The sequence below is a fragment of the Muscardinus avellanarius genome (assembly GCF_963383645.1).
Source record: "Muscardinus avellanarius genome assembly, chromosome: 3".
NCBI classification, from domain to species: Eukaryota; Metazoa; Chordata; class Mammalia; order Rodentia; family Gliridae; genus Muscardinus; species Muscardinus avellanarius.
In genome coordinates this window covers 132,058,505-132,084,216 of record NC_137788.1, presented here as the reverse complement: position 1 = coordinate 132,084,216, position 25,712 = coordinate 132,058,505, and the positions used below count along the sequence as shown (strand labels likewise).

At 43.7% G+C, this 25,712-nt stretch overlaps 3 protein-coding genes across 4 annotated transcripts in view; 2 read left to right on the top strand and 1 right to left on the bottom strand.

The window, feature by feature from the left end:
* ZWILCH (zwilch kinetochore protein) overlaps positions 1-8,612 on the bottom strand; it is a gene marked incomplete at both ends in the record, with an annotated part of 41,015 nt that extends 32,403 nt beyond the window's left edge. Inside the window, 2 exons of the mRNA XM_080691642.1 lie at positions 2,901-2,952; positions 8,560-8,612. Of these exons, the coding sequence (XP_080547768.1) occupies positions 2,901-2,952; positions 8,560-8,612 (105 nt within the window). The remainder of the gene's footprint in view (positions 1-2,900; positions 2,953-8,559) is intronic.
* A 500-nt stretch (positions 8,613-9,112) lies between these two features.
* RPL4 (ribosomal protein L4) lies at positions 9,113-14,767 on the top strand. The gene is made up of 10 exons (XM_080691165.1): positions 9,113-9,143; positions 10,299-10,470; positions 10,662-10,768; positions 11,444-11,582; positions 12,233-12,357; positions 12,920-13,049; positions 13,298-13,454; positions 14,097-14,180; positions 14,272-14,392; positions 14,475-14,767. The coding sequence occupies exons 1-10, from the start codon at positions 9,141-9,143 to the stop codon at positions 14,706-14,708; spliced, it is 1,272 nt and encodes a 423-aa protein (XP_080547291.1). The 5' UTR covers positions 9,113-9,140; the 3' UTR covers positions 14,709-14,767.
* A 1,813-nt stretch (positions 14,768-16,580) lies between these two features.
* SNAPC5 (small nuclear RNA activating complex polypeptide 5) lies at positions 16,581-20,208 on the top strand (the record flags this gene model as incomplete). Of its 2 annotated transcripts, XM_080690887.1 has the most annotated exons (3): positions 16,581-16,670; positions 18,942-19,031; positions 20,095-20,208. In XM_080690887.1, 3 exons carry the CDS (start codon positions 16,581-16,583, stop codon positions 20,206-20,208), a joined length of 294 nt encoding a protein of 97 aa, XP_080547013.1. The 2 variants fall into 2 exon arrangements, with proteins under 2 accessions (XP_080547013.1, XP_080547014.1); XM_080690888.1 differs by lacking the exon at positions 18,942-19,031.
* Positions 20,209-25,712: the final 5,504 nt, after the last annotated feature.

The window sequence follows — 25,712 nt, the reverse complement described above, 5'->3', positions numbered from 1 at the left end:
ATTGTCAATTTACACAATCACTAATGAAAGTGAATAGTCTCCAATATGCTTATAAATGATAAGTATCCTCTTTATTTGAATGTTTGATTTCTTAATTTGGATATGAAACATTTAGATACCAAGTTCAGAGAGCCAAGGATACTATATAACTCTAATCTCCTAGGCTTTTGAGTTTCAGTTACTATTGAGTTAAACTATATCCCCCTAAATATATCTTAAAAGTCCTAATCCCAAGGCCCCATGGATGTTACCTTTTTTGGAGATAGGATCTTTGCAAATGTAATTAAGTTGAGGATTAATCTGAATAAGGGCAGGCCTTACATGGAATGACTGATATGCATATACCCCGAGATTTAGAGACAGGACACCCAGGGAGAACGCCATGTGTCTGTGCATGGAGAGAATGGACTGATGTGATTACAAGGCCAACACCAAAGATTGCAGGAAACTACCAAAAGCTCATGGGAAACCAGGAAGCATTCTTTTCTACACCCTTCAGTGGAAGTGTGGCCCTACCAACATCTTAATTTTAGACCCTGGTCTCAAAAACTGTGAGAGTACAAATTTCTGATAATTTAAGCTGCTAATTTGTGGTATTTTGCTATAGCAGCCCTAGGAAACTAATATAGCTATCAAGCAGCAAGAATTCAGATAGGGAAAGATTAATACATATACTTGACTGTATTTGATTTTGAGTTTAGTTAATGAGAATTTAGACAGTGAAGGGTAACTATATTTGGTTTATTCTTTCTAAATTACTTATTCAAGCCGAGCATGGTGGCAAACACTTGTAATCCCAGCATTTGGGAGACTGAGACAGGAGGATCACGGTTCACGGACAGCCTCAGGTATTTAGTGAGGCCCTCTGCAACTCAGTGAGACCCAGTTTCAAAATAAAGAATAAAAAATAGGGCAGGGGGTGTAGCTCGGAGGTCAAATGCCCCTAGGTTCTAACCCCAGACCCGCAAAAATAAAAAAAATAAATAACTTACTCATAGTTGGGCATGGTGGCACACACTTGTAATCCCAGTCCTAAGGAAACTGAGACAGGAGGATCACAGGTTTGAAGCCAGCCTCAGCAACTTAGTGAGACTCTGTTTCCAAATAAGAAATAAAATCAGGCCAGGGGTATAACTTGAAGGTAGAATGCCTCTGAGCTCTGAGTTCAATCCCCGGTACAAAAAAAAAAAAAAAAAAAAAGTACTTACTCATATCCTTTGCTTTGTCTTTCATATCAATTTTGAGAGTTTTATATTGATACACATACATATAGATATATATTTTTTTCCCATATTTATTTTTAATTGGTGCACTGTATTCATACATCATAGTGGGATACATACTTTTGTAGACATACATGCACACATTGCCCAGTCAGCCCCCACCCGATCCCCACCCCGTTCTCTCCCTATCCCCCCCTCCTATGCTTGGCTTAGTAGTTGACATCTAGTATTATAGCAATTTATCCAAAATTAAAAATGATAATCTCTCATAACAGTTTCATTTGTCTGATACCAAGCTTTTGATGACTTAAAGATAACATTTCAATATTTCTTTTTGCTTTCTTTCTTACCAGAGAATCTATTTTTTTCTATTTTTTAGGTGAAACTATCATATATTTATATATTTATTTTTCAGAAAAAAAAATCTATCCTAATATGGAATATGGACTCTAGGTACCCACATCGATCTTGAAAAAGAACAAAGCTAGAAGATATATATTTTCTGATTTCAAACCATATATTGAATATGATATATTTATATATATATATAAGTCCTCAATATTCATGGTCATTTAACCCTCGCTTATTTGTATTTTAACATGTAACTATTTAGTTCATTAATTATCTTATCAATGTAGGTTTTATCTCCTTAACTATGAGAAGCCTTATATAACTTAGCACCTATAAGATGCTTAAAGAATATAATGAATGCTTATAGCAGCTTTTCCCCAGTTCTTTATAATTTTTTTTTAGTAATTACCAAAAATTGGAAACAACCCAAATGTCCTTCAACCCATGACTGCATCGTCAAACCATACTACACCTATATGCAGTAAAAGAATGGAAAGAACAAGCCAGGCGTGGTGGCGCACGCCTGTAATCCCAGTACTTGGGAGGCTGAGAAAAGAGGGATTCAGGATCAACCTCAGCAATTTAGCGAGGTTCTAAGCAAGTTAGTGAGACCCTGTTTCAAAACAAAAAATAAAATAGGGCTAGAGATATAGCTCAGAGGTAGAACACCCCTAAGTTCAGTTCCCAGTACCCACCATCACACATACAAAGAACTATTGATACACAAAACAATTTAGATGAATTTCAAATGCATTATGCTAAATAAAAAAAGCCAGATGCAAAAAGCTGTATGATTTTGTCTAAATGACATTCTGGGAAAGGCAAAGCTATAGGGACAGCCAGACGTGGTGGCGCACGCTTGTAATTCCAGCATTCAGGAGGCTGAGACCAGAGGATCACAGTTCGTGGACAGCCTCGGCTACTTGGCGAGACCCTTAGCAAGTCAGTGAGACCCTGTTTCAAAAGTAAAAAGACTAAACTCTAGGGCTGGGGATGTAGCCTGTGGGTTCCATTCCGGTACTGCAAAAATAAAATAAAATAAAAATAAACCTACAGGTACAAAAAAAAAAAAATTAGTAGTTTCTAGGAAGCAGGGACAAGAAAAAGGGTTGCCTATAAAGAGACATTAGAAAAATTTTTAAAGGTGAAAGGAATGTTCTATAGCTTGATTATGTGGTTACATGACCAAAGGTATTCATTAAAACTCCTAAGTATACCCTAAAAGAATAAAATTCACTGTATGTACATTAGCTCCAATAAATCTGACTTCAAACTCCATAATTTTAAGATTGAGTTGTGTTTAAAAACAAAATAAATTGATCATACCTCATAGATAAATGGGTCCTTACAGATTCCTTTCTTTCTTTCATTATATTCCCTGAAATGCAGAACCACATGTGAAAAATACAGGTCAGTTATCAGTATAGTTATAAACTCAAAAGTTAACCAGCACTGAGCCAGATGTGGTGGGACCGGCCTGTAACCCCAGTATTTGGGAGGCAGAGATAGGAAGGAGGACAGCAGGTTCACAGCCAGTTTTAGCAACTTAGCAAGGCTCTCTACAACTTAGTGAGACCCTATTTCTTTTATCTCGTCTACTTCTTTCTACCTCCGGGCTATACTCCCAGACCTTTTTTTTTTTATATTTTATTTGGAACAGGGTCTCACTGAGTTGCTGAAAGCCTAAGTAGCTGAGGCTGGCTTCGAACCCGTGCGATCCTCCTGTCTCAGCCTCCCAAGCGCAGGGATTACAAGCGTGTGCCACCACGCCTGCTTACTTTTTTTTTTTTTTTTTTTTAAAGTACTGTGGGTACAGCCCAGGGGCATACTACCTCCAAACTACACTTTTGGCCCTATTTTTTATTCCTTTTTTGAAATAGGGCCTCACTAAGTAGCTGAGGCTGGCCTGGGACCTGCGATCCTGTTTCAGCCTCCTCAAGTATTGGGATTACAAGGGTGCACCACCATGCCCATCTGTGAGATCATATTTCAAAATTAAAAAAAAAAATGCTGGGCTTGGTGGCACACACTTGTAATCCCCGCACTTGGGAGGCTAAGACAGGAGGATTGCACAGGTTTGAAGCCAGCCTCAGCTACTTAGTGAGGCCTTTTGCAACTCAGTGAGACCCTGTTTCAAAAAATAAAGAATAAAAAAGAGGGCTGGAGGTGTTGCTCAGAGGTAGAATGCCCCTGAGTTCCATCCCCAGTACCAAACAAAAACAAACAAAACAAAATTAAAAAAAAATAAAATAACACTGAGATTCCAGCTCAGAGGTAGAATGTTCCAGGGTTCAACCCCAAGTACCACCAACACACACACACACACGCACGCACGCACGCACACACGCCAGCATTTTATCTTGGCATGAAATTAGTGGAAAAAGGAAAAACCAAAGTACTTATAGCATCCCCAAGCCATAACTAAAAGACAGTAGTAGAAACAAAGAAAAATGAAAGAAGAGATGTGATAGATTTTTTGTGTACTAGGGACCAAATCCAGAGGTACTCTAAACTGAGCTACATCCCAGATCTTTTATTTTTTATCTTGACACAGGGTTTTGCTAAGTCGCCCAGGCTGGCCTCCAACTTGCTATCCTCCTTCCTTAGGCTACGAGTAGCTGTGTGTGATAGAGGCTAATAGACCGCTGCTTACAACTGGGTGCACTTGTTTCTTGTGTGGTACTGGGGATGGACCCAAGGACATTCTACCTTGAGCTACACTCCCTAGTCCTATTTTTTATTCTTTATTTCAAAACAGGGTCTCACTGAGTTGCAAAGAGCCTCACTAAGTAGTAGCTGAGGTTGTCCTCAAACCGAGATCCTCCTGTCTCAGCCTCCCAAATGCTGGGATTACAAACATGCGCCACCATGCTGGCTGCACTTTTTTCTTAAAGGCAGTAGGAAATTAGGTTGCTGATCTTTTCAACATATCAACAGTTTTTTGTTTTTTTTTCAGTACTGGGGAATGGAACCTCCAAACCATTCATTCATTCTTTCTTTCTCTTTTCTTTCTTGGTGGTACTGGGGATGGAACCCAGGGGCTTTCTACCTCCAGGCTATACTTCCACACTTATTTTTATATTTTAAAATTTGGAAACAGGGTCTCACTAAGCTGCTGAGAGCTTCACTAAGTAGCTGAGGCTGGCTTCGAACCTGTGTGATCCTCCTGTCTCAGCCTCCCAAATGCTGGAATTACAAGCGTGTACCACCACACCTGGCTTTTTTTAATTTAGTACTGGGATTGAACCCAGGGTATTCTACCTCAGAGCTACACCACTGGCCCTTTTTCTTTCTTTGTTTTGGTGGTACTGGGAATGGAATCCAAGGGCATTCTATCTCAGATCTATACCCCCAGACCTATTCTTTTATTTGGAAACAAAGAGTCTCACTAAGTTGAAGATGGCCTCATTAAATTGGGATTATAAGTGTGTGCCACCACACTAGACTAGGCAAGACCCTGTGTTTTATTTATTAATTTATTTTTGGTATTGGGGATGGAACCCAGCGGCATTCTATCTTAGAGCTATACCACTACCCCTATTTTTTATTCCTTATTTTTTAAAATTAATTAATTTATTTATTTTTGGTGATACTGGGGATGGAACCCTTCTACCTCCAGGCTACACTCCCAGGCCTATTTTATATTTTTATTTGGAAACAGGGTATCTTAAGCCAGTGAGGCTGCCTTCAAACCTGCACAATCCTCCTGCCTCCACCTCCCAAGCACAGGGATTGCAAGTGTGCGCCACCATGCCCGGCTTTTTCCTTATTTTGAAGCAGGGTCTCACTGAGTTGTAAAGGGCCTCACTATGTAGTAGCCGAGGCTGTGCTGGAACTGTGATCTTCCTGTCTCAGCTTCCCAAATGCTGAGATTACAAGCATGTGCCACCTTGCCTGGCTACTTATTTATTTTGTGATCCTCCAATTAAACTAGTGATCCTCCTGCTTCAGTTACCCAAGTACTGGGATTTTAAGAGAGCACCAATATGTCTGGGCAAATTCAGGACAGTTTTAAAATAGCAATCCCAGTTAAAGTATTAACACACTAAAATGCAATTCCAAAATGCCTATCAGAGCCTTTAGAGCCACTGAAGAATCCAACAGAATTTTTAGGACACCATTTCCATCTACATGATCTAATATATGGCCATGTGAAATAGGAATGTGAAAGCAGGCCTGTGCCTGTGCCTGATTCACCTGGAAGGGGGGGGGGGGGAATAGGGATTGAACTCAGGGCCTTCTGCCTCCAAGCTACACTCCCAGCTCTACCTTATTTTTATTTTGAAATAGGGTCTTACTAGATTGATGAAGGTATCACTATTTGCTGAGGCTGTCGAGCCTGCAATCCTCCTCTCTCAGCCTCTTCATCTGGCTGATTCACTTTTGCTGTATTGTGCATGATTTTGATTTAATGATGTTTGTCTTTTATGTATAGGATTAATCAACCATCAAATCATCATCTGTCAAGCATGTGCATTTAAAACCAGAAATTCTTGCTAGAATCTAGGGATATCAAACAAAAGCATAGCCTTGATTAGAATACAAGTAGTAAACCAATAAGGTAAGGAGAGACAAATACTGTATAGGACGCTGTGGTGGAGATATAGCTATGTAGTACTGGGGATTGAACCCAGGGCCAAGCACATGCTGGACATGTGCTTCACCAGGGAGTTATATCCCCAGCTTTTTGTTGTTGTTTTTGAGACAAGACCTTACTAAGTTGCCCAGGCTGGCCTTTAACTTGTGATCATCCTGCCTCAGTAGGTGGAATTACAGGTATGTGCCATCACACTTTGCAACTTGGACTTTAAATGGGAAAGATCTCTTTGACACTGAGGTGAAGGGTAATAAGTTGGAGTCCAGGAAAATGGCTGTGAAAACTTGTAGCACTTCAGAACAGGAACGAGTAAGAGGCCTGACTAGATGAAGTGGCAGTAGGGTAGAGTGAAAAACAAAGACAGGGGTCTTGAATTTAAAATTCTTGATTTAGGGTCAGAGTTCAAGGATAGAATGTCAGGGTAGGCCCAGCATGGTGGTGCAAGCTTGAAATCCCCGCCCTTGGGAAGCAGAGACAGGAGGATCGCGCAGGTTCGAAGCCAGCCACGGGCGCTGGCTTAGGAGACCCTGTTTCCAAATAAAAATGTAAAAATAGGTCTGGGAGTGTAGCCTGGAGGTAGAAGGGCTTCCAGGAACCCCAGTACCACTAAAAAAAGAAAAAAAAAAAAAAAAAAAAGAATGTCAGGGTAGGAGGAAAGACTAATTCAGTTTTGTGGTCCCTTGTGCAAAATTTTCAGTCAACAGCAGGATACATACACACTATGAGGAACCAAAGAAGAGACAGAAATCTTTGATGCTTATGGAGAAAAAGACTAATAACACTCATGAAATAATTGGGAAGTATAAAGGGTTTATTTAAATAATATACCATTGGGGGACTGATTAAATAGACATAAAACAACCACAGAATGAAACACTATATAACAGTGGCAACTTGAAAAGACCCTGTTTCAAAATAAAAAATAAAAAAGGTTTGGGGGTGTCACTGAGAGGTAGAATGCCACTGGGTTCAATCCCCAGTACCAAAATCAAACCAAATCAAAACAACAAAAAACCCTTACAAACATTATTACTTTCGTGAGCAGGAAAAAAAAAAAAGGCAATAACAATTAAAAATTGTAGCATTTTGAGCATAGTGAAGTAGACTGCATTAATTCTCAAAGTGTGATGCCCTGCCAGCAGCATCCATTTCAACTAGAACTAAATCAGAAACTCTACAGGTGGGGCCTAGCAATCTGTGTCTTGACAACCCAACAAGTGATTCTGATGCAAGCTCAAATTTGAGAACTGAATTCAGCTTTTACATATGCCTTGGTAGTAGTACTCCACTATAAGAATAATAGTGGAAAAGCCGGGCGTGGTGGTGAATGCTTATAATCCCAGTACTTGGGAGGCTGAGACAGGAGGATCGCACGGGTTCGAAGCCTGCCTCAGCTACTTAGTGAGGCTCTCAGCAATTTAGTGAGACCCTGTTTCCAAATGAAATATAAAATAGGTCTGGGAGTGTAGCCCAAAAGTAAAAGGTCTCTGGGTTCCATTCCCAGTACCACAAAAAAATAAAAATAAATAATAACACGAAGTCAGTGGACCACTGAAAGGCGCTTTTTTAAAGTCATCGCACCATTCCTCGAGCATGAAGACTGTAGCCCATGCGGTAACAGTCTCGAGTAAAAATACGCAGCATCAGCCGGGCAAAGCAGCGCTCTCCTGTGATCCCAGTGTCTGCGAGGCTGAGACGGAGGACCACGGGTTCGAGGGCAGCCTCAGACAAACCTAGTGAGAACCTATTTCAAATTAAAAATAAAAATAGGCTTGAGGGTGTAGCTGAGAGAGAGAATGCCCCTGGGTTCAATCCCCAGGACCACAAAAACAGAAAAGACGCTCAAATGTTGGGCGTCAGGAAGGCAAGTGAAAGGTGCCAATATTCTGGAGGTGCTTCTGCATTTCCCAAGTGTGAGCGTCATCAGAAATACACTACCCCGAGCCGGGCGTGGTGGCGCACGCTCGCAATCCCAGCATTCGGGAGGCTGAGACAAGAAGATCGTGGTTCGCGGCCAGCCTCAGATACTTAGTGGGGCCCTTGGAGACTCGATGAGACCCCGTTTCAAAATAAAGAATAAAAAATAGGGCGGGGGTGTGGCTGGCTCGGAAATAGAATGCCCCTGGGCTCCATCCCCAGTACCGCAAGAAAAAAAACAAAGCACTGTCCCTGGTACCCTTGTCCGTCCACCGCCAGCGCGCGGGGCTCTCTCCCGCCGACAGAGCGGCCCCCGCCGAGCCCGGCTTCAGGGGGCAGGGCGGCCGCCCGCGCGCGGTCCCGGAAGCCGGGCCGAGTCTAACTCGAGCTGTGGCAAAGCCAGGGAACCCAGACACCGGGCGGGAGAAGCGCGGTGCCCCAGCCCGGCCGACAGCAGGGGCCGCGACTCACTGCAGCAGGCAGGCGTGGAAGGCCTCGGCCGCGCGGTTCGCTCGGGCCCACATTCCGCCTCCGCCTCGGTCCCGCCGGTTCCGCCAAGCGAACTGCGCGCCCGGAAGTGACGTCAGCCCGCGACCCCGCCCCGCCGGGACTTCTTCCGCGCCGAATTAGTTGCAAGGGTCGCCGAAGCGAAAATAATTTCTTTTACAGTATCCAGAGATGCCTCGTGTTCCGATCGTTTTCCAACTGTGGCAGAAAAAAGTAAAAGAAAGGTAGGAGTTGCGGGGGAAAGACGTCTCATCTCGCGAGAGTTGGTGACCTTATTACGGATTAGTCCGCAAAAAGTAGTCCGTCTTTTCTAAGCATTATTATTATAAACTTGGAAACGCAGATGCTGTGCTTTGACACACAGAAGGAAGTGAGAGGCTGTAGTTTCTTCTGAGGCGCGTTGGCGGGTCCGGCGCCCGCGCGCCGGCCTGAGGCGGGGCCTGCGGAGCCGAGCGGAAGGTTACATATAGGGCGGCCGCGCCGCGCACTTCCTTTTCCTGTGGAGCCTCGGGGTGAGAGGAGCGTGGCCGTCTCCGCTCCGCGCCATGGTGAGTCCAGTCTGGCTGCAGCCTTTGCCCTCGTCCCGGGCAGCAGGGAAAGATGGCGGGTTCGAGACACAGAACACACAGGGGAGGAGGCGAGGACGAAACGAAGAGGACCAGAGCTGTCTGTTGGGGCCCGGGCTGCGTGGCCTCCGTCAGCCATCTTGGAGGCAACGTGGGCGTCCGCACCCAGGAGGACGCCGGTGGCGCTCAGGGATGTTTGGATTTTAGCTTGCCCTTGGTCATAGGGAACTTGAGTTCTGCAGGAAATGGAAAACTTGGGGGCCTAAGATGGAGTAAGGGGAGAGCCACAAAGGAGGATATTTGGGGCCTTGTGTCTTAAAGTGCTGTCGGGCAAGGTTCATTTCCATCTTCTGAAGGAGGGGCTTTATGGGGGGAACAGTTGTTGAATGCTTTTTTTCTCAATGTTTCTATTTTTGCAATCATTTCCATAAAAACTGTTTTTCGTCTGTTCGGTGTTCTCTAAGCGTTTGAGTTCTTAGTTCACAGAATGTGACCTGTTCTGCTTCCCCTCACTGGCCATGTGTGTGCTACGTAGTGTTCTGAGTTGGAGTTAGGAACAGAAAGATGGGCAACTCTGTCCTTATACTTGGTGATTAAGTTGGACTAAATACATGGTAATTACAGTAAGTGCTGTGGACATTGGGAATCAGGACGCCTTAGTTCAGCTGTAACCTGTGGTAGTAGAAGACGAAGGAGGTGAAGAGGCATGCTAGTAAAGGGGGCTCCAGCGTGAGAACTTCTAAAAAAAACCGCAAGAAGTTGTAGTGACCAGAACAGTAAAATGATCCGTTTATACAAGGCGGCTTTGGAAGGCCTCTTTAAAAGGGAATGAGGGTGAGTGGAACTGGAAGTTTGAGTAAATGAACCCTAGTAAACTTGCAAACAATTGGGATAGAAGTAGGTGGGGAAATTAAAGAGTATTTTTCAGCCTTATTTTACAGTTTTGGTAGAGAATTGTGCTTTCTAAAACTGGCTTTTAAGAGTTTATGATACACCATTTTCTTTGAAAAGCAGAATATGTTAGTGGAGCTTGAGATTCTAAGTGTCTTAAAGAATATGGTGGCTTATTGATGTGTTAATACACCTGATGTTTGTAGCTTACTATTGTATTGGTATCTTTTTTTTTTTTCTTTGAAGGCGTGTGCTCGACCCCTGATATCGGTGTACTCCGAAAAAGGGGAGTCATCTGGCAAAAATGTCAATTTGCCCGCTGTGTTCAAAGCTCCTATTCGGCCAGATATTGTAAACTTTGTTCACACCAACTTGAGGAAAAACAACAGGCAGCCCTATGCTGTCAGCGAACTAGCAGGTATGGATTTATCATTTCCACAAGTTATTACACTTTAAGTGCTGCTTTACAGTAGTGATGAAATTCTCCTATTGGTCCGTGTTTCTGAACCAAATGATTTTCTTGGATATTCTGATGCTGTTGCTGCTTATATATAAAAAAAAGCCATAGGTTTTTATGCTTAAGTGGCTAAAACTTCTTTCTAATTCTAGGTCATCAGACCAGTGCTGAGTCTTGGGGCACAGGCAGAGCTGTGGCTCGAATTCCCAGAGTTCGAGGTGGTGGGACCCACCGTTCTGGCCAGGGTGCCTTTGGAAATGTATCCTTTGTTTGACTACTACCTAGGTTGGTCAGCTTTCTTGGAATCCAGCAGGTTTGTTCATATGACATTTGTACCCAAAATACTAAAAGTGTCCATTGCTCTAGTCAAAGGTTCCCAAACTGCTTAAAGACTTGTTCGAAGAAAAAAACTACTCGGCCTCCTAGATATCTACCTACTTTGTTTTATATTTTTGTGCTGGGTGTTGAACCCATAAATATTCTACCTCTGAAATAAGCCCCTAGTCCTTTTTTTGTTTTTTAAGGGTCTGGCCAAGTTGAGGCTGGTCTTGAACTTGACATACTCTTATTTCTACTTCTCCCGTACTTGGGGAGCTTGTTTCATCATACCTTGCTTCTACTTTCTTTAAAGAGAGCAGTAACAATTTTTGCATTCCTTGATATATATTGGCATCCTCCTGAGGCCATATTGCTTACTTTGGGAACCTGTGCTCTAGACAGATGTGGAATCTGGAGTTATTTTTCTTAAGGAGAAAGGAGTTCACGGGGCGTTTGCTTGCCATGATGTCGTAATTTGCGTCTTACTCTGTTCTCAGTGACAGTTGCCTGCTGTCAGTATGCTGGTACAGAAGGTTGACGAAAATTCTTTCTGAGCAAGAAATAACCATTGTTATTCCTAAAATTTGAAAGCTGTGTTTCTTAACCAAGAATACAGATGTGTCGAGGAGGCCGCATGTTTGCACCAACCAAAACCTGGCGTCGTTGGCACCGTAGAGTGAACACCACCCAAAAGCGATATGCCATCTGCTCTGCCCTGGCCGCCTCGGCCTTACCAGCACTGGTCATGTCTAAAGGTTCGTAGTAATTTGTTTCATAAGTGAGACAAAACATGCCTGGTTTTTTTGGTGTTTTTTTTTTTGGTGGGTTTTTTTTGGGGGGGGGGTACTAGGGAAGGAACCCAGGGCAATCTACCTCCAAGCTACATTCCCATCTCTATTTTTTTATTTTATTTTGAAACAGGGTCTGAGTTGTAAAGGACCTAAAGTAGCTGAGGCTGTTCATGAACCACGATTCTCCTGTCTCAGCCTCTCAAATGCTGGGGTTGCAAGTGTGCACCACCATGCCTGGCAAAACATGCCTATTTAACATCTGAAGATGTTATTATTCATCTCAGAGTGACTAAATTTTACTTTTATGTAATGCCAGGTTCTGATTGGTTCACAATAAGTCGGGTATCAACTATGTAATTGGAGAACTGCTGCTTTAGTGATTTATTATATAGTTAGAAAACTGGCTTTCCAAATTCCCACTGTTCTGTACTACATTTTCAACTGTCAAAATGATGAAATTCCACTTAATTGGTCCGTGTTTCTGAAACACATGATATTTGTGGAAATTCTGACTCACTAAATTGTATGCTGTTGCTTTTGTAGATTATATAAAATGTTTTAGTTTTTTTTTAATGTTTCAGGATAACCAGATAAGTATTAAATTGGTTTGTCAGGTCATCGAATTGAAGAAGTTCCTGAACTTCCTTTGGTGGTTGAAGATAAAGTTGAAAGTTACAAAAAGACCAAGGAGGCTGTTTTGCTTCTTAAGAAACTTAAGGCCTGGAATGATATCAAAAAGGTAGATTCAATGTACCCATTAACTCATGGTGATCTTTGATGCACACAAATTCTCAGGTTTTGTTTTTCAAAAGTATGAAGGACAGGACAAGCCATCCTGAGTATCCTTTGGTAATATCTGATATAGATAGTATGTAAACATTGTGTAGGAAAAATAAAATTATCCTCATTATGGATACAGGGAAGTCTTCTGATCTGCATTTGATTGAATCCATGGAATGTATTAAGAGCAATAGAGGTCTGGCTCCTTAAACTTAAGCAAAAAGATAATAAATTTAGGAGCCGGGTTACTCAGGTTTGAGTCCCAGGTGCTATTTATGTTTGTGTTTATAATCTTGGACATGTTGTTTGATTGTTAACTTGGGGGAACCCCTTCCCCAACTTGTACTTGGGGTTGAATAACCCAGGGGTTCTCTACTATTGTGCTACGTTCCCAGCCCTGCCTCATCCTGACAAGTAGCTGTGGCTAGAGGCCTTCACCACATAGTGGAGGGGTTGTTTTTGTTATTTGAAGATATGTTGAAGAAAACAGACTTAGAGCACAAAAACTGCTTGCTTTGTAGGTCTATGCCTCTCAGAGAATGAGAGCCGGCAAGGGCAAAATGAGAAACCGTCGCCGTATCCAGCGGAGGGGGCCCTGTATCATCTACAATGAAGACAATGGTATCATCAAGGCCTTCAGGAACATCCCTGGTAATTCTTGTACCATTTGTTTGATTACCTACACTTCGCAAACTTACTCAGCTTTGATTATGATGAGATTCCACTTTATGGTCCGTGTTTCTGAAATACATGATTTTGTGGAAAGTTCTGATTTCTTGGCTGAATGAGTTAAGCCATTGGTGTCTGAAACTTCCAATTGTTCTTGGGTTCTTTGTATAGGTAAAAAAAAAAATTGTTCTATTGAAAATATAGGTTTCTTAATTCTTTTTCTTTAAAAGGAATTACTCTGCTTAATGTAAGCAAGCTGAACATTTTGAAACTTGCTCCTGGCGGGCATGTTGGGCGTTTCTGCATCTGGACTGAAAGTGCTTTCCGGAAGTTAGATGAGCTGTATGGCACTTGGCGTAAAGCTGCTTCCCTTAAAAGCAACTACAAGTAAGTGCTTCTGATTTATATGCTGAGCATAGGTTATATTAGGTGGGGATTGCTGGAGATTGGACTCCTGCATTCTACCTTTGAACTACACCCCTAGCTAAATTTTATTTCTTACTTGGAAACAGTCTCAGGAGGTAGATCAAGAGTCTGCTAATTGCTGAGGCTGTCCTTAAACCTGTGATATTTAGGTCTTAGCCTCCCAAGAACTGGGATTATAGGCATGTCCCATCTTTGGCTCTGAGCATGGATTGCCGGGGGGGGGTGCTGGGGGATTGAGCCCAGAGGCATTCTATCTCTGAACTGCATCCTCCCACCCTATTTTATTCTCATATTTTTTTAAATAGGGTCTAAGTTGCAGAGATACTCATTAAGTTGCTGGGATGGCCACAAACCAGCCATCCTCCTTTCTCAACCTCCCAAGTACTGAGATTACAAGTATGCACCACCATACCTGCCTGAGCATAGATTAAGGACATTTATATTCAGATTTGGATTGCATACCTTCCTCTCCCCCAATGTAGTAGAAATTTTTACATTTCAAAAATATAAATGGTTAATAAATCTGTTAAGGCTCATGTTTTCTTCTAGGTAGTTACATGACAAGAGGATTTAGGCATCCATTGTCAATTTTTTTTCCTTCAGCCTTCCCATGCATAAGATGTTGAATACAGACCTCAGCAGAATCTTGAAAAGCCCAGAGATCCAGCGTGCCCTGCGAGCACCACGGTAAGCTTTTGATACTTAGAAGGGTAATTCTTAATGCTAACCTATTTTAAAATGTGCATCATTTAAGGAAAATGATAATACCTTTTTATAGCAAGAAGATTCATCGCAGAGTCCTGAAGAAGAATCCACTGAAAAACCTGAGAATCATGTTGAAGCTAAATCCATATGCAAAGACCATGCGCCGAAACACCATTCTTCGCCAGGCCAGGAATGTAAGTGTTAATTTGGTTTTATTGATGATGTCAAATTTTCTAAAGCATTGATGTTAAAATTTTCTGCCTAATTTGTTTCCAGCACAAGCTCCGGGTGGATAAGGCAGCAGCCAAAGCAGCAGCACTAGCAGCCAAACCAGGTGAGAAGGGTGCTGCGGGAAAGAAGCCAGTGGTAAAGAAGCAGGGGAAGAAGGCTGCTGGTGTCAAGCCGAAAAAGCCTTTAGGGAAGAAGGCTGCAGCTGCCAAGAAACCAGCAGCTGAAAAGAAGCCAGCGGAAAAGAAACCTACCACAGAGGAAAAGAAGCCTGCTGCATAGAATGTCTAATTCCATGAAGTCAAAAGATTTGGACAACCTATTTTGAATAAAGGCCAGATCAAAAAGGCATTGACACACATGGCTTATTGGGTGTGTTGTGTGAATTTTCATTAGTTATGTGTGTGTCTCCACGGGCTGCTGTTGTAACCACAAGAGGGCATGAGCATATAATACTTTGGATTGCTACATTAGAATATGGTCAATTTTCCAGGTGTGGTGGCGCACTCTTGTAATCTCCGCGCTTGGGAGGTAGGACAAGAGGATCTCGCTGGCTTAAGACACCCTGTTTCTACATTTAAAAAAAGTTAAAAAATAGGTCTGGGAGTGTATCCCAGAGGTAGAAGGGCTTCCAGGAACCCCAGTACCACCAAAAAAAAGAATATGGTCATTTTAATTACTTATGGTCAGTATGTAGTTTTTGGAACTACAGTTTAAGCTTAGTGGTGGATGTTAACTAAGCATGGTACAGAAAAGGGTTTAATAAGGTGTTTTGCCCCATAAACTGTCTTGTAAATCATACCAGTGTAGAATTAATTTCCCTGTTGTCATCTCAGGGTTTCCATCTAAAGTTCTAGCCAGCATCTATGCTACCTGTTTTTAGAGCCAGGACTGATTTCCTAGTATATAAGGACGTTGTTTGCATTACAGTGTTAGCATACTAAGCCACCAGGAGTGCTGCACATTGGGTGTTAGATACCAGTGCTGATCACCTGAGATACTTGAAAACATCTTGAGCCTACTTTGTACTGTAGGCGCATTCCACCTCCACGCTAGGCCCTCAACCCTTTCTTGGCTGGTCCTGACAGAATCTTTCCGCAGTACTAGCTATAAAACCCAGGAGCCTACAGGTTAAGAGCTCTAATCCTGAGTACATTCCTGCCTCATTGTGATAATAGGGGTTGAACCCAGGTATCTTGCCTCCAATCTATACCCCAGTCCTATTTTATTGTGTGTTACCAGAGACAAACCGGGGGATTTCTACCTCGGCTACACTCCCAGGCCTATTTTATTTGGAAATGGTCTCAGTAAGCTGCTGAGCATCACTAAGTATCAGGCTGGCTTCAAACTTTTGATCCTCCTGTCCCAGCCTCCCAAGTACTGGGATTACAAACCTGCACCACCTCGCCTGGTCCTACTTTATTTTGAAACAGCCTCTATTATAAATAATGGAGGGCCTCAACATTGCTGAGGCTGGTCACAAACCTGTTATCTTTCAGCCTCCAAGTACTAGGATTACGAGCGTGCTCCCACACGCTAGGCTCTATTGGTAGCATACACTCGTAATTCCGGTACTTGGAAGGATGAATCAAGACTCGGGCTCAAGGCCAGCCTCTGCAATGTGGCGAGGCACTCAGCAACTTAGCTCCCAGTTTGGAACTAAAACTAAAATAGGGCTGGGGGTGTGGTTGAGAGGTAGAACGTCCCTGGATTCGAGCGTCACTACCAAAAACAACCGGGGGCTCGGATAAATTGCTCAGGTTTAGCTGAATTGTAATCCTGTCTAAACCGCCCAAATACTGGGATTACAGGCGCGCGGTGCGCCCCCGCGCCGGAAACGACTTTTACTGTGAGGAAATGGGCTATACGGCTGAATAACTGTGCGAATTCGACTATCCGGGTTCCGTACGGCTCCAGCATCCTGTGCTTTAGGAATCCTTACTCCTACGTCCAAATGTCGTGTCACCCGAAAAGTCCAACAGTTCCCAGAGTTCGTAGGCCAAACCGCGGGGCGGTCCGACACTCGCCGGAAAGGCGCGGCCCCGCCCTCCTCCCCCGTGGCCCCGCCCCCGCGCGTCCCCGGAAGCGGCCGCGGTGCGTCATCAGCGGGCGCCGGCGAGCTGCGCGCAGAGGGCGCCGGCGCGACCCACGACCATGTTGAACCGGCTTCAGGAGCTACGCAAGGAGGAGGAGACGCTGCTGCGGTTGAAGGCGGCCTTGCACGACCAGCTGAACCGCCTCAAGGTGACCCCAGCGCCCGTCCATCCCGTCTGCGTGACCATCTCCCCGAATTCAGCCCTCGGCGGCGCCGCGCTGCCGCCGCGGGGTCTCTCAGTCCTTTAGGGGGTCGTAGCGCGGGTCGTGCAGTGTACAAACAAGTAGCTGAAGCACCCGGAATCCAGCTCTGCGGTTATTAGGCCCCACCCCCTCCGAATCTCGACCCTGTGGGTCTGGGCCGAGACGCGGGAATCTGTTTGGCAAGTAGAGCACCCCAACACCACCTGCGCCGACGGCCCACACCACGCGTCTTGCGGACTTGCTCGCTCCGAAAGCTCATCTAAACCTGCCCGCCGAACTGAGCCTGTGTTCTAGTTGCATTAGCGCTTGAAACGGCTCTCGAATTGCAGCTAGAAGGGACTCTAGATCCAGACCACATTGAGACCTGGGAGAGACGACCCCAAACCTACAATTCCCTTTAGTTCTCGGAGCTGTCACTGACACATGGTCTTGAGGAGTGGGAATTTCAGGGTCATTTCCCAGATCTGTAGGGAATTTAGTCTCCACGAGGTGATCATAATCCCTGTTCAGCATCCTTACTCAGGACCTTCAAGTCCAAATAATATGAAGATTACAAAAGTGTTTCATAAACTGAAAAGCGTTTTATAGCTGTGACATGTCAGGATAATTAGCATTTTTTCATGGCAGTTATAATGGCCCACACACCTTAAAGAGTAAGGTACAACAGTACTGCAACAGTACTCCTACAAGTGCCTCAATTATGTGTAGATTCTCCGATGTTTTGTTTTTGCCTTCATTTTCTTATTACTTAGTAAACAAACTTGGGCCTAGGTAATCTAGCTATCTGTAGAGCAAGGTGATACCTGGCTTTTTTCCTTTTATTTTATTTTTTTTTAATAACAGTATTGGGGATTAAATTTGAGGTCTGGAGCCTGCTACTTAAGCATTCTACCACTGAGTACACCCCAGCTTTTTTTTTTTTTTTTTTTTTTTTTTTTTTTTTTGGTGGTACTGGGGGTGGAACCCAGGGGCTTTTCTACCTACTGGATATACTCCCAGAAACAGGGTCTCACTAAGTTGCTGAGGCTGGCTTCGAACCTGTGTAATCCTCCTGCCTCAGCCTCCCAAGTGCTGGGATTACAAGTGTACACGACCACACCCAGCTACATACCAACCCTTTTCAAAAAATTTTTAAATTTAGTGTGGCATTTGGGATTGAACTCAGATGTATTCTACCCCTGAGCTACATCCCTAGCCCTATTTTTTTTTTATTCTTTATTGTGAAATGGTTTCACAAAGTTGTGGAGGGCCTAAGTAGCTGAGGCTGGCAGCAAACCTGTGATCCTCCAGTCTCAGCCTCCCAAGTACTGGGATTACAAGCATGTGCTACCACATCCAGCTTACTAGGTTACCCCAGACTGGCCTGGACACTTGGCTTTTTTTTTTTTTTTTTTAAATGTGGTCATAGGAATTCAACTCAGGTATTTTCTGCCTTTCAGTTGTACCCCCAGCCCTATTTTCTATTTTTCCTTTTGAAACAGGGTCTAAGTAGCTGAGGATGGTGACAAATCTGTGATCCTCCTGCCTTAGCCTCCCAAGTACTGGATTACAGCATATGCCACCACACCCATCTTGACACCTGTCTTTTTAATGGTATACTTAGAGAGAAACTTCTAGGTGCTAGGGAATGAAGCCATGACGTTTCCAGAATACTAGTACAGCTGGAGATGGTGGCATACACCTGTAATCCCAGCTACTCAGGAAGCTGAAGCAGGAGGATCTCAAGTTTGAAACTAACTTGGGCAACTTAGTGAGACTCTCAAAAAAAAAAACAAAAAACTGAAAAAAGGCTAGGCATGTAGCTCAGTGGTGGAATGCCTGCTAGCAAATGCAAGCCCTGGATTCAATCCCCAGTAAAAATAAAAGCCACGCTTGTGATCCCAGTACTTAGAAGGCTGAGATAGGAGGATCACAGGTTCGTGGCCAGCCTCAGCTACTTAGTGAGGCCCTTTGTAACTTAATGAGACCCTGTTTCAAAATAAAGAATAAAAATAGAACTAGGGATGTAGCTTGGAGGTAGAATACCCTGGGCTCAATCCTCAGTACCTGAAAAAATAAAAGGTAGAGAAAGCTTGAGACCTCCCTCCACTCCCCAGGAGCACAGAGATTATAGTCTTCACTTCCTTTCATGACCCCAGCCTTTTAGAGCATACCAAGGAATTTATCTACATAAGTAGGTCAGTGAAATAGTAAGTGTTCTCAACTCTTCTTTTGTAGGTTGAAGAAATGACCCTTCAATCAATGATCAGTTCTAGAAGAGGGGAGGTGATGCCATCTTCTCAGCCTGCAGCGGAACAGTCACATGATGTAAGCTAAATCAAGTACAGGCCCAGGGAGAGAATAGCAGTCTCCTTGCTTCTTATGCCATCAAAAATGGTTGCAAAGCACATTACCAAACTCAGATGATTCTGGAAAGTACTGATGAGAATTTGTTTTGTAAGTGCTGGGGATTGAATCCAGAGCCTAGTCATACTAGGCAAGTACTCTACCACTGAGGCACATCTCCAGCTCCTGATCAGAATTTTTTACTTTAAGAAACTGGCTCCACTATGTTAGTCTTATAGGCATGGAACAGGGCACCTAATAGCTGGTCACACTTTAACTTTTTGTTTGTTTGTTTATTTGATACTGGGGATATCTGGGGATTGAACAAATTCTACCTCCAAGCTACACCGTTTGCCCAGTTTTATTTCTTATTTAGAAACAGTCTCAGCCGGGTGTGGTGGCGCACGCTTGCAATCCCAGCATTTGGGAGGCTGACACCAGAGGATTGTGGTTCATGGATAGCCTCAGCTACTTAGCGAGGCCCTCTGCAACTTAGTGAGGCCCTGTCTCAAAGAATAAGCCAGGCGTGGTGGTGCACGCTTGTAATCCCCGCGCTTGGGAGGCGGAGACAGGAGGATCGCACAGGTTTGAAGCCAGCCGTGCTGGCTTAAGAGACCCTGTTTCCAAATTTAAAAAGTATAAAAATAGGTCTGGGAGTGCAGCCCAGAGGTAGAAGGGTTTCCGGAACCCCAGTGCCACACACACACACACACACACACACACACACACACACACACACACTAATAATAATAATAATAACAACAACAACAACAAAACAATAATAATAAAAAATAGGGCAGGGGGGTGTAGCTTGGAGGTCAAGTGCCCCTGGGTTTCATCCCCAGACCTGCAAGAGAAAGGGAGGGAGGAGGGAGGGAGGGGGGGGTCTCAGTAAGATGCTGAAAGCCTCGCAAATATGCCAAGGCTGACTTTGAACCTGCTATCCTCCTATCTCGGCCTCCCACATACTGGAATTACAAGCGTGCGCCACCACGCCCGGCTGAGACTAGTATTCTTTCTAATCTGTAATGTCCTTGGTTAACAGATGTTGGTGCATGTAGACAATGAAGCATCAATCAACCAAACTGCACTGGAGTTAAGCACAAGGAGCCATGTGATGGAAGAGGAGGAGGAGGAAGAAGAAGAATCAGACTCCTAATGGAAGCAAGATCCATGGTTAGTTGGACAAGTTACATTTCTAAGTCTCAGGTACTTTTTTCAAAGAAGTTACCATGGGCTCTGTGGCCTACTTGGAAGAAAATCAAGAACTCCAGGAGGAGCATGTTGTCTGTCAATAACTCAAGCTTCAGAATGTTTTGACAGAAATTAGTGACACTGAAAATGTAAGATGCAGCATCTTAACCTTGAGCAGTTTGGATGGTGCAGTCTTTATAATCTGGTTGGATTCAGTAATTGTGTTCAAAACAAAGTTCTTCAGAAATACTATTGAGAAAGGCTGCAGTGGCAAAAGAGAGCAGAGTTTAAAACAAGCCAGCCTTTCCAATCAAAACTGCCTCTTTTAAGAAAACCAGTTACGCCAGGCGTGGTGGCGCACGCTTGTAATCCCAGTACTTGCAAGGTTGAGACAGGAGGATCGAAGGTTCACACCCCACCTCAGCTACTTAAGCCCTCTGCAACTTAGTGAGACCCTGCTTCTAAATAAAGAATAAAAAATAAGGCTGGGGTGTAGCTCAGAGGTAGAATGCCCCTGGGATCAATTCCCAGTTCTGCAAAAAAGAAAGAAAAGAAAACCAATGAAGACTGTTTACATGGCACTGAAACCTTATGAAAAGAGTTAGACCAGAGTTTGAGAGAGAAAGATGACAGGGGGAAACACAGGGCCACTTGAAAACACAAGCTGCTGTCACCTCCCAGATGCATAGAACATACTACTGACCCTAGACTGCTTCCTGGAGCTGTCACCACATCTAGCTTGCTTGAAACATCACTGGTAAAATTAAAGAAGAACAAAATCATGTCATTTGCAAGAAGATGGAAAGTCCTGGAGAGCATTAAGTGAGATCAGCCAAGCACAGAAGGAGAAGGTACATATGTTTCCTTTAATATGCCCAAACTAGGGAACATAGAGGATACCAGTGGGACTCCAGATAATGGAGGGGAAATATCAGCAAATTTTGAATGGAAGGATAGGAGAGGAGGAATGGTGAACTTGACTAATGGGGGTCTACATCTGAGTATGTGTAAAAGTATGAATATAGCATGGTTACCCTGGACAACCATCATTGGCGGGAAGGGGGAGAGGGCACCACGTATAGTTTAAGTATAGTTTAAGTATAGTTTAAATGTATACCATTTATGTTCAATAAAATTTTTGTATTAAAAAAGAAAGGTGCTTAGAAAGAAAAGATAAAGAGCCATCATGGATTTCCACATAACAAGAAAGAAGGCAACGCCTCCTCTGAGGAAAACAGCAAGATGGCTTAAAGCCTGTTTATGGCCCATAAGAAATGTGCCATTAAAGGAGAAGCCACTCTGCTGGAGAGGTTGAGTTTTTACAATAAAGAGATGAAAGCTAAAGTTGTTGTAACTTTGTATATGAAATTAGAGATTTATTTCTGCATACTGTCGCTTTTCCACTAAGTAGGCTGTTAAATTCTAGTCACTTAATTCTACAAGATTAATATTCTTGCTAAACAGACAAAGCAAACAAAACAGAAAACCCTCAAGTAGAACTTTTGTAGCTATTCCAGAAGAAAGCATGGATACAGTGTTGTCTTACTGTTCCATTAGAGCTGTGGTAAGTCACCTTAGGAGGAGGCAGTAGAAAGTCTGAGTGAGTCTGGCCCTTGGAACACAGAGGTCAGTTGCTGAGGCTAGCCCTAACCTGCGATCCTCCTGTCTCCACCTCCCAAGTGCTGGGATTACAGGGGTGCACCATCACACATGGCAGCGAGGACAGCTTGGAATAAACACACACTGAGGTGTACATTTTTTTTTGGTGGTACTGGGGTTCCTGAAAGCCCTTCTACCTGTAGGGCTACAGTCCCAGACCTATTTTATATTTTTGAAACCGGGTCTCTTACGCCAGCGCAGCTGGCTTCGAACCTGCGCGATCCTCCTGTCTCCGCCTCCCAAGCACGGGGATTACAAGCGTGCGCCACCACACCCGGCCTGAAGTGTACATTTTAAGGGCTGCAAAGGCTGACTATTCTAGCCATGCCACTAACTGGCAGCTGGTTCCCGTCCTCTCACTTCTTGCCACTCCGACTGTCCCGTCTATAAAGTGAGGGTAGTCACATCTCTAGCAATTGCAGATTGTTAGAAGGTACAAATAAGATACTTATAAACCAAATTATTACTGATGTCTCAGTAAAAGGACCTTTGAGGAAGAGATCTGGCAAGACAAACTCAAAACACCGCAAGACTGATGCTGGGAACATCATTCTTAAAAACACAATATTCCTAGTAAAGATTACTGGAAAGGAGGAGGATCGCAGTTTCAAGGACAGCCTCAGCAAGTAGTGAGACTCAACCTAGTGAGACCGTGTTTAAAAAAAAAAAAAATAGGAAGCCGGGCTTGGTGGCGGATGCTTATAATCCAGCATTTGGGAGGCTGAGATTAGAGGATCATAGTTCTTGGACAGCCTCAGCTATTTAGTGAGGCCCTGTTTCAAAGTAAAAAATAAAAAAATAGGGCAGGGGATGTAGCTCAGAGATCGAATGCCCCTGGGTTCTATCCCAGACCTGCAAGGGAAAAAAAAAAGAGCCAGGTGTGGTGGCGCACGTTTGTAATCCCAGCATTGGGGAGACTGAGACAGGAGGATCATGGTTCAGGGACAGCCTTAGCTACTCAGTGAGGCCTTCTGCAACTCAGACCATTTCAAAATAATAAACAGGGCTAGAAGTATAGCTTGGAGGTAGAATGCCCCTGGGTTCCACCCACCAGTACCGCAAAAAAAAAAAAAAAAAAAGTTTTTAAATAAAATAGGGCAAGGTGTGGTAGCACAAGCTTGTAATCCCAGCACTTAGGAGGCTGAGACAGGACCATCTGGGTTCACAGACAGCCTTAGCTACTTAGGCCCTCTGCAACTTAATGAGACCTTGTTTCAAAATAAAGAATACAAAATATGGTTCCAGGGGTACAGTTCTAAAGTAGAATGCCCCTGGGTTCCATCTCCAGCACCACAAAAAAATAAAATAGGGCTGGGGAATGTATCTAGAAGGTAGAATGCCCCTGGGTTTAATCCCCAGTACCACACACACGAAAAGAAATCTTTTGACTAAAAATGCAGTATTTTAGGGCATGGTGTTGCACCCCTGTAGTCCCAGCAATTCAGGAGGCTGATGCAGGAGAATTTCAAGTTTGAAGCCAGCCTGGGCAATTTAGTGAAACCCTGCCTCAAAAAAAAAAAAAAAAATTTTTTTTTTGTGGTCCTGGGGATGGAACCCAGGGGCCATTCTACCTCTGAGATACACTCCCAACCCTATGTTTTATTCTTTATTTTTGAAACAGGCTCTCACTAAGTTGCAGAGGGCCTAAGTAGCTGAGGCTGTCCATGAACTGCGATCCTCCTGTCTCAGCCTCCCAAATGCTGGAATTACAAACATGTGCCACCATGCCCGGCTCTCAAATTTTTAAAAAGCATTATTTTTTTATGTGAATAGAGAATTAAAATACTGGTACCCAAATACGGGTACACTCCTGTAATCCCAGTATTTGGGAGGTGAGACAGGAGAATCACAGGTTCAAGGACAGCTTCAGCAACTTAATGAGGCTCTCATCAACTTAGCAAGACCCTATTTCCAAATAAAAAACAGGGCTGGGCGGGTGTGTCCTGAAGGTAGAATGCCCTTGGGTTCCACCCCCCAGTAACACACACACCACACCACACCACACATGAAAACATTTAGATCTGAGTTTTAGACACCAAATTACACTGTTTCTACCAAGAATGCAGTTTATTCATTTTAGTGAGACATTCTCAATAGTCAGTAGTATTCTCTCATTAGCAAGATAAAGGTTTTCAACTTCAGCCTAAATGTTTTTGTATTGAAACGTGTAAGTTAGACGTTGGCTTCACTACAAGAAAAAATGGTTGAGTAGCTAAGACAGAACTCACAGCTGTGATGAGTTTCTAAAATCCTGGCTGAAGCTGGGCATGGTCGCTCTCACCTGTAATTTTAGTACTTGGGAAGCTGAGACAGGAGGATCTCAGGCACAGGACAACTTCAGCAAGTAATGAGACTCACCAAACTAGCGAGCCTTATTTCAAAGTGATAAATGCCCGGTGTGGTGGCACACGCTGTAATCCCAATACTTTGGAGGCAGAGACAGGAAAATCGCAGGTTCATGGCCATCTTCAGCCTCTTGGTGAGGTCCTGGGCAATTTAGGGAGATACTGCTTCAAAATAAAAATAAAATAGGGCCCGGGGTATAGCTCGTTGGTAGAATGTCCCTGGATTCCATCCCCAGTACCACAAAAAAATAAAAATAAGAATAAAATCGGGCTAAGGATGTAGCTTGCAGGTAGAATGCCCCTGGGTTCAATCTCCAATACCACAAAATAAAATCCTGCTGTACCCCAAGCTGTAACTCGAGTGGAACTACCCACTCAGATTACCCAAGTCCTGCCTTTCCTCATTCATCCATTCAGTGGTATAGGAAATTGAACTCAGGGGCATTCTACCTCTGAGCTCTACCCCAGCCCTTCTTTAGGTGTCCAGTTTTGAAATAGGGTCCCAGTAAGTTACCATGCGCTAGCCTTAAATCTGCAATCTTCCAGTTTTAGCCTTCCAACTAATTGGATTACAGGTGTGTGCCACAAGCCTTGCTTGCCTTTTTATTATAAATACATCCATTGCCTTTGGTTTTCTATAATCTTCCCTTTCAAAGAAAAAGAATGAGGGAAGAGGTATAGACCAAACAGCATTACACGTTCAAAAGTCCTTTTTTTTTTCCCCCTGTACTGGGGATGGAACTCAGGGACATTCTACCTCCAAACTGCACCACTACACCCCTGGTCCTATTTTTTATTCTTTATTTTGAACAGGGTCTCACTAAGTAACTGAGGCTGGCTGTGAACCTGTGATCCTCCTGTCTCAGCCTCCTCAAGTACTGGAATTACAAGCATGCTCAAAAATCCTTTTTCAAAAAATGAAAGAGCACACCCGTAACCCCAGTGATTGGGAGGCTGAAACTGGAGGACTGCAGGTTCAAGTCCAGCCTCAGCAACTTAACTAGTCCCTGTTTCAAAATAAATTTACAAAAGGGCTGGGGATATAGCTTAGAGGTAGAAAGCCCCTGGGTTCAACCCTAGTACCAAAAACAAGAGGGCAAGAGAATGGTCAGTGGAAACAGGGCTTTGTTTTCTGTGACTTTATTTCCACCGCATCAGCATCACAAATCCCACGGGATACATTTCTCCTTCTCAGGAAGGTGCCCTTAAGCTTAAGGAGTGAAAGGGGAAGCACTGCTAGTGTAACGCCAACCATGCATGTCTCCTTGAACAGAGCCTCCAGGACCAGCAAGGCCTCCTGCCAGAGGGGAGGTTCTGCAAATTAGCCCCAGCTCGGCTCTTCACTACACAATGTGAGGGACAGTGTGAGAAATGGTTTGTAGTTCTGAGACTTGTTCTCAGCTCACACCTGCTGCTTTTCCCTTACATAAAGAGACAGGAGAAAAAGATGGGATTTGGCCACAGG